This window comes from Cricetulus griseus, chromosome 8 (assembly GCF_003668045.3).
Source record: "Cricetulus griseus strain 17A/GY chromosome 8, alternate assembly CriGri-PICRH-1.0, whole genome shotgun sequence".
NCBI lineage: Eukaryota > Metazoa > Chordata > Mammalia > Rodentia > Cricetidae > Cricetulus > Cricetulus griseus.
This window is the reverse complement of record NC_048601.1, coordinates 50924469-50936571: the sequence shown is the minus strand read 5'-3', so window position 1 is coordinate 50936571 and position 12103 is coordinate 50924469. Positions and strand designations below refer to the sequence as shown.

The window sequence follows — 12103 nt, the reverse complement described above, 5'->3', positions numbered from 1 at the left end:
GGCTGCCTTTGTGTCCCTGATATCCATAACAAAGTCTTCTGACATACTCAGGTACTCAATGTAGACTAATGCCCACTCTTATTATAATGCAACAGAACAGAGCTTGCAGTGCTTGAATTTAAAACATGAATTAAAAAAAATGTTTGATTTCAATTTTCTGAGTCAGCGATCTTGAAATGTATTTGGAAATCTCGAAAAAGGTAATTTCTTTTTAATCTCCAGGCGATTTTATTCTCTACTGTTAATTCTCTACATCTCAGCCCTTAAGTGGTGTGCCACTTTTCAGCGTCCTAGCAGTTCACACCTGTCTAGGGGAGGAGTTGGGGGGAAAGGGGATTACAATTCAACACACTTATCAAGGAATCTCTCAGTAATGTCCAAAAGTAGGTCAGAGTTGACCATTGGCAAATAAAGTGGGCTGTGATTTTCCATTACACTGAAATAGCGTCAGGGAGATTTTGTTCTAACCACGGTAAACGAGGGCTTATAAACTCGCCCTTTATCTCATCCTGTCACAGGCCAGTTGGGGCAAACTGTCACTTCCTACAGGAAGTGAGGCAAAAAGAATCGTGAACTCATTCAACAGAGGCATCTGGAACTTTCATCTGCTCTTTGATTTTTGGCTACCTTCTCATGGCCTCCATCACCACTTCCCCATGGGAAGGCTATTTACCATCTGGCAAAAGGAGGGAGGAGTCCTGACAAGAAAGTACTCCTGCAGTTCAGGCTGCCAAAGTCACTTCCCTGATAACCCATAATCCCCAGGGTCCAAGCAGAGATCCCGGAAGAATCTGTGAGAAGCTCATGGCACTACCTTAAAAAAGAAACAAAACTCTAAATGGTATCTAGTTTTCTTTATATTCTTTCTGGACAGTGATCTGTTCTTCAGCACAATGTACTCACAGTTCATTTTATGGGAAATAAAAATACTATTATCAGTGCTTAGCTATTATATTCCAGGAAAGTATGTTCTCATCAGGCATGGTAGCGCATACGTGTATCTCAGTACTCCGGAGGTGGGAGCTAGAGAACTGTGCAGACTTAAAGCCAACTTGAGCTACACAGCAGAGGGCTCCTGCCTCAGAAATCTGAGGACTGGGGATATTCTTCAATGGTTGAGCCCTTGCCAAGTGCTGTGTTCAACCATCAACACTGAAAAAGTAAAAAAACAAACAAACAAAAACCCTAGTTCCAGTATGTTAATAAATGAAAATCAAGAAAGATGTGTTATGTCCGTGTAGGAATAGATATGGAGACAAAATGGGTTTGAGCACCACCAGATTATATGGGTTTCTACACTGTAAGTGTTTGGAGCTTCACAATGTTGGTGAGCACAAACCTCTGAGCAGACTTCTGAGGAGGGCTTCTCAAACACGGAGGCTGGCTAAGGGTTGCTTCACCTGTAGCTATTCCCCCTCCATTCTCTCAGGTGTGCATACAGATAATTGGCCACACTTTGGCATAAGTTTTGATTAGACAGATTGTCAGATGGGCAAAAGGGACAGAGCATCTTCCTTAGGCTTAGTATATTTTAGCAGGCACCTTTAATTTTTCCAGCAATCAGTAGAAGTCAGTAAGAGATGAGCACTGGGTGAAAGCCAGTCTTTTACTGACTTTTAGGCCTGGGTGTAGGCTTGCCTAGTTTAGTGGCTCAAAAGCTAATCCTGAACTCTTTCTGCCATTCACTCCTGACTTCCTCCTCACTCTGATCTGCCATTCTGATCTGAAGGGATAAAACTCCTTTGCCTTCTTATCTGTAATCAGAACTGCTTTTGTCATCCAGCCCTGTGCTTCCGGCTGTTGTCCTCACTTGGCCTTTGCAGAGATTTTTTTTTTAAATGTTTTTAAAAGTAGACTCTAAGTGGAGAATTTAAAAGAACACATTGACCTAGTTATTGATCAGAATAAAAATTTTCAGGCTGTAGCTTTATCTGGTATGATGAAAAGAATATAAACAAAAATCAGAGTATGTCTGCTATTTAATCAGCAGATGTTGGAAATGAATGGAATCTCTCACACTTATTATCAGAGAGCCCAAGTTAATCACTTCATCTCATCAAGCTGAAGCCTCCTGCAAGATGTGGGGGGAACAGTATCACCCCATAGGGGGAGTAAGTGGGACAAGGTGGGCATTTAACACCTATGGAAGATACACAATAAATTAGCTGTTGTTATGATGACTATTGCTATCCTTGGTGTTTTATTCTCAAAGAAACCTCTATTTTTGCCCCCTACCCTTAATTTTCTGCAGTGCTGAAGATCAGACCCAGGGCCTTGCCCATGCTGCTTCCTGGGTCTTTGGTTTTGTAAGACAGGGTCTCACTGTGTAGCCGAGGCTGGCCTCAAGCTCTCAATCTTCCTGCCTCTGCTTCCCTAGGGCTGGGATCACAACCATGATCTGAGCTTCAGCTAACTTTCAAACATCTGCCAATGAGGCAGCAGCCCCCTTGTGATAGTCTGTGCAATCTGACATAACACCTTTCCCAGGTGAGCCTGCCTTGTCCTGCGTAGGCTTTTAAGATTTGGGTGTTTCTAGCTTCCCCTGCAAGAGAAACCAGCACCATGGCACCCCAAGTTGGGGATCACATTGAGGTTGCTCAAAAAGAAAAGTACTTGGCTCTTGAAGTAACAGTGCAAACATTAACTATGTTTTGAAAAGGACACTTGCTGGGTAAACTTGGACTAGGATTATTATTTGTTTGTTTTACTGTCACATTCTATTTCTTGAAATGCTTTGCACAGACTTGTTTTCTTTGCCATCATAAAAGTCAGTGGCATAGTGTTCTAGGCAGCAGCCCTGAAGTATCTTCATGTGTCATTCAGGATGTGCCAAGTTCCAGTCTGAGTCAGGAAGTAGAGGAAAAACGCATACATGAAGTCCCAGTGCAGAAGAATGAATGGGACAGGACAGACACTGGTAGAGATGTGGGATCACAGAATGGGACACAGGAGTATCACTCTATAGAATTAACAAAGTCAGATAGAAAACAGCTTTCTCCTAGAGTTAAAGCACACATTTAAACCTCTGCTGGTATGCTAGCCAGTGTGGTCTGAAGCAATTTGCATAGCAGCACTCAGATTTAATGTTTTTACACATAAAATAATGAAAAAATCTATTCTATAGTCGTGGTGGTTTGGATAAGAATGCCCCCCCCCATTGGCTTATGTATTTGAATGTCATCAGGGAGCAGCACTATTTGAGAAGGGTTAGGAGGTGTGACCTTGTTGGAGGAAGTGTGTCTCTGGTGTTCAAAAACCCATGCCAGGTCCCTCACCTAAGGAACAGGATGTAACTCAGCTATTTCGCCAGCACCATCCTGCTGGCCACCATGCTCCCTGCTATGATGACAATGTACGAAGCCCCTGAAACTATACGAAAGTTCCCAATTAAATGATTTCTCTTATAAGAGTTTCCTGGGGGAGTTAGAGGTGAGAAGGGAGGGAAAACTGTTGTGGGGATGTAAAAGAAATGAATACATTTAATTTAAAAAAAGAATAATGAAAGAATAAAGAAAAAAATGACCTTGGTCATGGTGTCTCTTCTTAAATGTGGCACATTGACTAAGACAGTAACAGTAACTGAAAAATTAATAGACTACTAATTGTATTACAGGATAATAAGAACCATCCTATTCATGTGGGGGTATTATATATAGCTGCTAAAAATAGTTCTTAGCTTAGCAAGGCCCTATTTTAAAATGTAAAGAGAAGGCTGGGGTTGTCTCAGCGGCAGAACACTTGCCTAGCATGTGCAGTTCCCTAGGTTTAGTCTCCAGTACTGTGAAAACAACAACAACAAACAACACAACAGCCAAAAGAAAATTCAGACCTTAGTTAGAAAGGGCTCCCTCTACCATAATTGCTTGCAGAACAGCAGGAGATGTAGTCATGGTTGGACTCAAGGCAATCTGAAAATGCAGTCTTCCTCAGTTTTCTAACCTTGCATCTCAAGAAAGTTGTGCACAAATCCAGTGACTGTGAAGCCTAACTGTTACTTGCATTTTCCACACCTCAAAGGACTCCTTAATTCTATCTTAACTAATTTAACTCAAATGATTGATGCAAATAGGTTTATACGGACAATGTCTAAAACAAAATATTGCTTAACGTTTACATGAATACCTACTTTTTAATGTCTTGCTTTTACAATGGCTTTTGTCCATACCTTTTGACAAGCCATTTAGCAACCCAGTCAGTGACAATTGCTTCAGAAAGTGCGGTAGGGTGGAAAGACCCTGATTTGAAGCCAGAGCCTCAGGTCAGGATTGGGAGAGCTATGACACACATGTCACCATTGACCTCTGACTCCTAGGACAGAACACTGATAATTATTTGATTATGGCACACAAGAGTGCACCAGGTAGCTAATATTATGAAGACTGGACATGGAGTGGTGGAAACCTCCAAAATGCTTATGTGTGTACTCTGCTACTTATGAATGAAGAGAGCTTATCACATTCCCACACTATTCTATGCTAATGAATGGAGAGATCTTATCACACTCTGTACAACTCTATGCTAATGAATGGAGAGACCTTATCACATTCCCTTATAATTCTATGCTAATAATCTCTCTCCTGTAAATGGGCAAAGTAGTCACTGACCTGGCATACAGATTATACAGTACTGCCTTCCAGCTGTTGGATACTTACATATGACACAGTCAACCTCTCAGGCAATAGGAACACTTTAGAATTCTCTACCCTCCCAATACTTCGTCCGTTAGATGCCACACCTTTCTTAAACACAGAATTGTGTGAATACCTAGACAGTTGTATTTAGATTTTCTCCTCATTCCTCCATGCCTTTACCTTAATGCATAGCATCTGTGCGTGCGTGCGTGCGTGCGTGTGTGTGTGTGTGTGTGTGTGTGTGTGTGTGTGTGTTTATGAGTTGTGTATGTTTATGGTGTATGTAGACTGAAACTTTTGTGTAGATGAGAATTCTGCATGGTGTCCACTCTGGATGGAAAGGGAACACTACGTGGACTCATACATAGGATATGACTCAGTGGTAAGTCCAATACCTCATCAGTGAGTTGTGAAGATCAAAGGAGAATGTTTTCTGACAAGTGCTATGCTCTATTAACTATTTTTAATCCTTAGGAGAACAACAACAACAAAAAATCCAGCTATAAATCTCGGCTAAGTAGTTTCAGAAGTGGCTGGAACTTGTGTGAAGAAAGTACTGGAAAGCCAGAAAAAGGTCAGCAACTCTTGTCTCTAACTCATTCCCCACAGAAACTCCCCTGGAGCCCGCTAGACTCTGGAAGAAAGACACAAGAAAAACAGAGACCACACACCTCAAGTCGCAGTCTGTGCCACACGCTTCAGTGACAGGTCCTGGCTGGGGCAGCCGGTCACATCTTTGATCAGAAACAGTGAGCTGATCAGACTCCCTGGTACAAACAAGCTTTCGTCTCCGCTCCCCTAAGCAAAGAGTAGGAACATTAGGCTGAGGAAATAACCTACTCTAAAAGAGATCAAGGACTTGCCTAAGTTTTCTATAAAAAGCTAGATAGTATTTTCAGTTTTGTTGGCCATATGATCTCTGCCATACTTCTCAATTCTGCCAGGACAGAACAAAAACCAGATGCCCATAGACAGTATACCAACAAGTTGGTGTATCTGTGTTCTAATAAAACTTTATTAATAAAAAGAGAGTGGTTGCTGTATTTGATACTGTTGCTGTAGTTTGCAGACCCTAATTTGACAAAAGGAAACAAAAGTAATATAAATTATGGCCAGTAAAGCCACATGATGAGAAATGAAAGTGGCAGTATTGATTTTGTATGGCTTCACATATGTATTCAAACTTCACAAGAGAAAATATAGTATTATCTGACATGACCTGGATCTTATAAAGTTCAATTTGACAACCAAAATAACCAGGACGGTCCAAGTAAATGATATGAGAAGATGTTTGCAGGCAGAAAGATTTGCAGATTGTATGTACATAGCTGTTCTTTAAAAAAAAAAAAAAAGATAAGTAAGTAAATACCCCCCTCCCCACCACCACCAATATCCTCAAATCCACAAAAGCAGAAACTCTTGAGCAGATACCTTGGCAGGGCTTGCTGCAGGCTTGCCACGGCCCATGACTGTTCCAGTAGAATTGTTGAGGTTTGTCCTCAATTGGAATATTGAATGAGTACCGCACATCAGGGTTATACAACTTTCCCACTGACAACACCTGCAACGTGTGAAGAAATTGGAGAGAAGTCTGTGGACCCGCAGTGCTTAAGAGGAGAAGAGAGCCACCGGCCAGCAGCCGAGATTTTACCTGAAGGAGAAGTTCTTCCTCGATGCGGTCTGTGGAGTTAAGTCTTTCCACAACATTGTCGGACCCGCTGTATTCAATCACAGCACTCCCCACACGGACCTCCCTTTTGGACATTGAGACAACAAAGTCTCCATTTAGCAGGAATTCACCTTTACTGTTAGATAAAGCTGTAGATGAGAAAAGAAAATTAGGTGAGGTGCTGCCACTAACCAGCTGTGCTGGAAACCAAAAAGCAAAGAATGTTGGATGGCAGGGACTGGCAGAAGACTGGGGGCTTCTCAGCCAGACCACCAGTTCACAGTCTTGGTTTGCTGTGTGCTAGCTAAGTGACCATGGATGACAAATCCTTCTTGGTCTCAGTTTCCTTGTCAATAAATGGAGATTAAAAAAAACACTCACCCATTTTGGTGCCTATGTAAACTAAGAGAAATGTAAATGTCCTCATCCATCTTAAGTTACATTATACAGTATAAATAGTTGCAGGATTATAGATGGAGGCTGAAGTCTTAAGATCTGATATACACATATGCTACCAGGAGTAGAGACAGCAGCCCCAGAAGGAATGAATACCTTACTTTTTAGAGGGTCGGAAGAAGCTACTGGGAAAGTTAGAAGTTCCAGAAAATTTTGTTTAAAATGAAGACTCCTTTTGTAGCCCGAGTTGGGGTAAACTCACTGTTTATTGCTCTGGCCTCAAATGTGCAGCCTTCCTCCAGCCTCTGCCTCCTGAGTGCTAGGACTCAAAGCCGAAGCCACCACCCTTGGTATGACCAGAAACTCTCTAAAATGACTGCATCCTAAGAGCTCATTACTTTTCTACTACTGGACAATTTTTGTGAAAATAACCCGTGGATTGATCATTTTTCTTTCCATTGCAACAGCAGTGGCATGATTGAAATTAAAACACAATTTGGTTAGATAGAAGAAATATATTTTCATATTAATTTTTTAAAGACAAAAATTTCTGTGAGGGGTAGCAAGATGGCTCAGCAGGTAAAGAGCCCGATGACCTAGGTTCAACCCCCAGGACCCACACACGTGGAGAGAACCTGTTTCCTCAAGTTGTCTTCTGATCTCCATACACACATAGAGGTACATGCATATCACTTCAATTTAAATAAATAAACCACTCAAAATCATATATTTTAAAAATCCCAACCACACCGTTTCTCTTTAACACATATCACACAACTTTGGCCTCATTTGAAGCCTGTCTTCTAGACCTGCCTTCACGTCCAGCTACTCCACTAATCAACTGGGAGCTCATTCTGCACTACTCATCACACCTCCATGAAGCTGGTCTGTCACACACGTTACACATTTGTGCATGGGACTGTATGAATGAGAAAAGAATGATTTACAAATCACCAATTTACCAAGGTCAGACAGCTTCTACTCAAGGGAATCTGTCTCTACAACTTGTGAGGCACTAACATTGTGCAAGAAGCCAGTCCGCAAACATTGGTCAAGTGGACAAACTCACTCATTCATTCTTTCTCTCATTTACAAATAGAATGGAGACATGCATGGGCAATAGCTTTTTAGCAACGTGGCGTGATTGCTGAAACCATTTCACAGCTCACCCCCATGAATACCAAGATCCCCAACCTTTAGTAGCTAGTGAAAGATGATGAGGAAAAGAATGAAAGAGTGATTGAAGCTGTCACCTCTGGAAGGAGAACAGAACACTTCCACCAGCATGATTGTTCTCTAGCTGGTGTGAACCTCAGACCCTCACCCCCTCACCCTGGTGTGAACTGTGCCTCACCCTTAGCTCCTGGAGGGGATGAGCTGCCAGCCACTTGAGATGCAGGGTTTTTAATGGGTGACAGAGAATAAATGAGGTTGTTTCCTTGGCACCTCAGGCTGTTTCCAAAGCAAGTCACTTACACACAATAGCATGATATGCTGTCAACACCACCACCCAGTTCTTTCAAGTTAAGTCACACTCTAGCTACTCCAAAAGGGGGAAATAAAATGCCACATGCCAGAGTTATAAATTGAGCTGTAAGCTGGTTTTGTTTGAAAAGAACATGGTCTCTTCTGTGTTAATCCCCAGTCTTTCCCCATGGCTTTAGGTTACCTCTCATGCCTCTGCAGAACTGGGGGCAAGTCACTCTTCACTGCATGTTCCTTATCCCAGTTGTGAGTGCACAGTGAGACACAACCCTGAATGATGTAAAGCCCCTCTCATGATTTGTTCCTACAAATGGTTTGCCGACGGATTTCTGTAAAGGTATCAGTGAAACGAAACTCTGGCTTTCTCTTGCACTGCATGGATGTGGGATTTCCCACTGCCAGAGTTAATTCAGGGCTAAGCATCCCAGAGGCAAGAAAGTCTCACAGAAATGGTGACACTTTCTCCTGAAGAGATAGGAACAGCAGAACAACATGGTTTTAAGCCAACGGGAGGGATCTCAGGGGAAGGTGACCTTTGACTGGCAGGCTTTCTGCTTCAGTACCTCGTGAAACAAATCGTTTTCCAAATCCCAGACACTCCAGCTCTACTTCCTGCTAGTGAGATTAGGGAAGCTAATTTCCTGGGTTGTTGTCCATCCGGTCACACCCATTAGAATGAGGTTGCTAGAGAGGTTCCACTAGAAAAGTCTTCCTCTTCAAAACACACAGGAAGAGTGTGAGACTTGACCAATCTGTACATAGCTACCAGGGCTAAGGATGAAGGTTGTTTAGCAACAGAATGGTAATGACAGAACTTAACAAGACTCAGAGCAATGGGCTGTAAAGTATCTGAAGTGCTCTGCTAATAGCACCTTGCTTCAAGCCAAGAATAAGTGTGCACACACCCTATACTGGGTGACATCGGATCCTCCCTAACCCCATAAGGAACCATTATGAGGCTCCAGCTCTGAGGTCTGTTTTCATACTCCATGGGCTGTGACCTGCAATCATTGCTTGCATGTTCCTCATTCCCCTTCAGAGAGCTGCTTAGTGACTTGCCCATCGCTGGACACATCTTCTTTAGTTTTATTTTCATTCTTTAACAAAGGCATTGAGAAAAGTCCAGTAAAGAAGAAAAGATGGCTAGGAGACTGTACCTGAGTTCAGATGCCTGACATACAGTGATTGAACTGAACATAAGCGAGGCCAGCGATTATTTTTTCCCCCAAGGGAAATAGAAGAGAACCCTTCCCTTTCCTTTGTAACAGAAGAAGAGAATGATTCAACATGGCCTACGGGCTCTCAAGAAACTAATTTATAAAGGCCCTTCATGCCATGCTGCTTAACTTAGTTAGGATGAGCTCAGAACATACAGACTACTGCATGCTCAAATTTATAGCTAAGTATATGGGGAAAGATGCCTGACATACTTTGAGCAGTCATAGAATGAGAAACGTGGGATTCCCCACAAGAGTGACTTGAAGGTGGTTTCCAGAAGCTTGTTAATCATCTTATTTCATTTTGTGCGTGCTTGTGTTCATGAGTATGTGTGTGTTTTGATTGATGTACCTAGGCCCAGTAAATGCTCAATTATAAACACATGGTTCATAACTGAGCTACAACCCAGTCCTGTTCATTTTCTTGTAAAGCTACCACTCAATTTAATACTTGGCGTTAGAAAGCAGATGCAGCTGTTTAGTAATTAATTACAAGTTAGGCTTTCTAGCCTTTTGAAGAAGTTGAGCCTTTATCTCCAAGAGAATTCCGTTTTCCACGAGGAACTAGCAATGGCTGTTCAGCAATCCAGCAAATGTTTACTCAGGCTTCTCATGTGCACATTGTATCAGGAATGACAAATGCAGGCAACAGCCCTGACCTTAAACTACTGGGATTGTGGATGAATAAGTAACAAGTAACAAGGTGGCAACTGCCTCCTTCCCATTGCTAGGGCCAAACCTGAGACTTTTTAACTTGACTCTAAGAAAGCTTTGACCTTGTTTTCTCCATCTTCTTCCCTCCCTCCCTCTCTCCTTCCCTTCCTTCCTTCCTTCCTTCCTTCCTTCCTTCCTTCCTTCCTTTGTTTTTCTTTCTTTTTTCCTTCCTTTCTTTCCCTTCCTTCCCTCCCTTTCTCTCTCTTCCTTCTTTCCTTTCTTCCTTTTCTCTCTTTCTTCCTTTCTTCCCTCCCTTCTGTCTACATCTCTTTCTTTTCCTTCCTTCCTTCTTTCCTTCCTTCCTTCTCCCTCTCCTTTCTTCTTCTTTTTTTCCTGAATTGGTATCATGCAGCCCAGGCTAGCCTTAAACTATGTAGTTGAAATGACCTTGAACTTCCAATCCTCCTGACTGTACCTCCTGAGTCCTGGGATTACAGGTGCCTGCCACTATGTCCTGTTCATAGTGTGCAAAGGACTGAATCCAAGGCTCACAGTCCCTGGTCCTTTCTCTCTCCTATGCCACACTCAGTCCACCAACAAATCAAGATAGCTTCAAACTGAAAAGAGAGACAGACCCTTGCCACTCATCATCACCTTCATTTTCCTCACTGAAGGTAAGCTATCAGCATTCCTCTTTATAGAAACTTTCTCTTTATTCTTCATTTTCCCTTTTTAATTTTTGAGACAAAGCCTCCCTATGTAGCCCAGAGTGACCTCAAATTCACCGTCATCTTTCCTCAGTCTCCCCTCTGCTGGTGTTAAGGGTTGGTACCACCACACCAAACTTCTCTTGGATTCTTGATAGAACTTCCTAACCAGTATTGCTGTTCTACCAAATGACTCAACATAACAGTCCAAAAGTGTTGTTTTGAGCACATGGTTCAACAGGGTCTCATCCTAACACCATTTAGCACTAAGATTCTCCACTTTCACTCAACAACAGGCACAGGAAACTCCTTCTGCTCTTTGTGGAATCCTACTTCAAAGACTTTTGAAAAGAGGGTTTGGGAAGTGATTTAACGAGTCCGAGCACTGAGCACAACCATTAAGGACCTCAATACAAACCCCCAGCCCTCAAGTAAGAAGATAGGGATGGGGCATCTATACAGGTTTCTAAACCCAGGGCAACATGGTAGGCAGACACAGGTGGATCATTAAGGTTGCTTGCTGGCCCTCACCCTAGCCAATGGTTCAGTGAGAGCCCTGGTAAGAGCAACAAGAATGATAGAGCAGGGTAGGTGGTATGATCTTCCGTGTGTGTGTGCACACATGTACTCCACCACCGCCTCCACATACACAAAGACTGTACACAGAATCCCTCTTCCTAGAAAACTTTCTTTAGTGGTCTGTCCCTATAAAGGTTTCAACTCCACCTTATCCTTGGAATCCACTCCCTGTGTGCTGCTTGGGTTTCTAATACCACTTAGCACCTTCTTCCAGCACAGACCATGTTGATTAAGTTACTGTTTATTGTCATTCTTGACCCATGAAAAGAAGACTTCAAGAAGATAGAGTTTTGTAAATTTTAGGCTGTTTAGTTTATGGTGTTGAAAGTCATGCTGACATGTAATAAGCATGTGAATGCAGGAAGAAATAGTGACAGCATACAAGGCTTCTGCAGAGTCACATGTAAGTTAGCATGACTAGTGTGCCTGGCTATGAATACATGAGTTCATGCAGACATTTCAAAACACAGATGTAGGCTCTCATTTGATTCAACAGATATTCATTAGCCAGCACAGCATGTCCGAATGCTTGGATTAGAGCTCTATAGGTTACATTCAGATGGATCAATAGAATTCCTGCCAGCACATTAGAATGAAACAGTAAATCAATTTCTTTTTTTAAACAGTGACTACTCAGCAAGACGGCTTTTATTTCTCCTAGAGCCAAGTACCAGTTATGGCCATGCTTTGAGGTCGGAGGAGCCTAGTTGTACAAGGGGACCTGCCAAATCCCTTTCAGTCATCTTTCTTTCACAGAGCAATGGG

General features: G+C 42.4%; 1 protein-coding gene across 1 annotated transcript in view; it reads right to left on the bottom strand.

Annotated features, from left to right (window-relative positions):
- Adamts9 (ADAM metallopeptidase with thrombospondin type 1 motif 9) overlaps positions 1-12103 on the bottom strand; it is a 156391-nt gene that overhangs the window by 95363 nt on the left and 48925 nt on the right. The window contains exons 17-19 of the mRNA XM_035448871.1: positions 6283-6449; positions 6063-6192; positions 5303-5429 (exon numbers count right to left, since the gene is read on the bottom strand). Of these exons, the coding sequence (XP_035304762.1) occupies positions 5303-5429; positions 6063-6192; positions 6283-6449 (424 nt within the window). The remainder of the gene's footprint in view (positions 1-5302; positions 5430-6062; positions 6193-6282; positions 6450-12103) is intronic.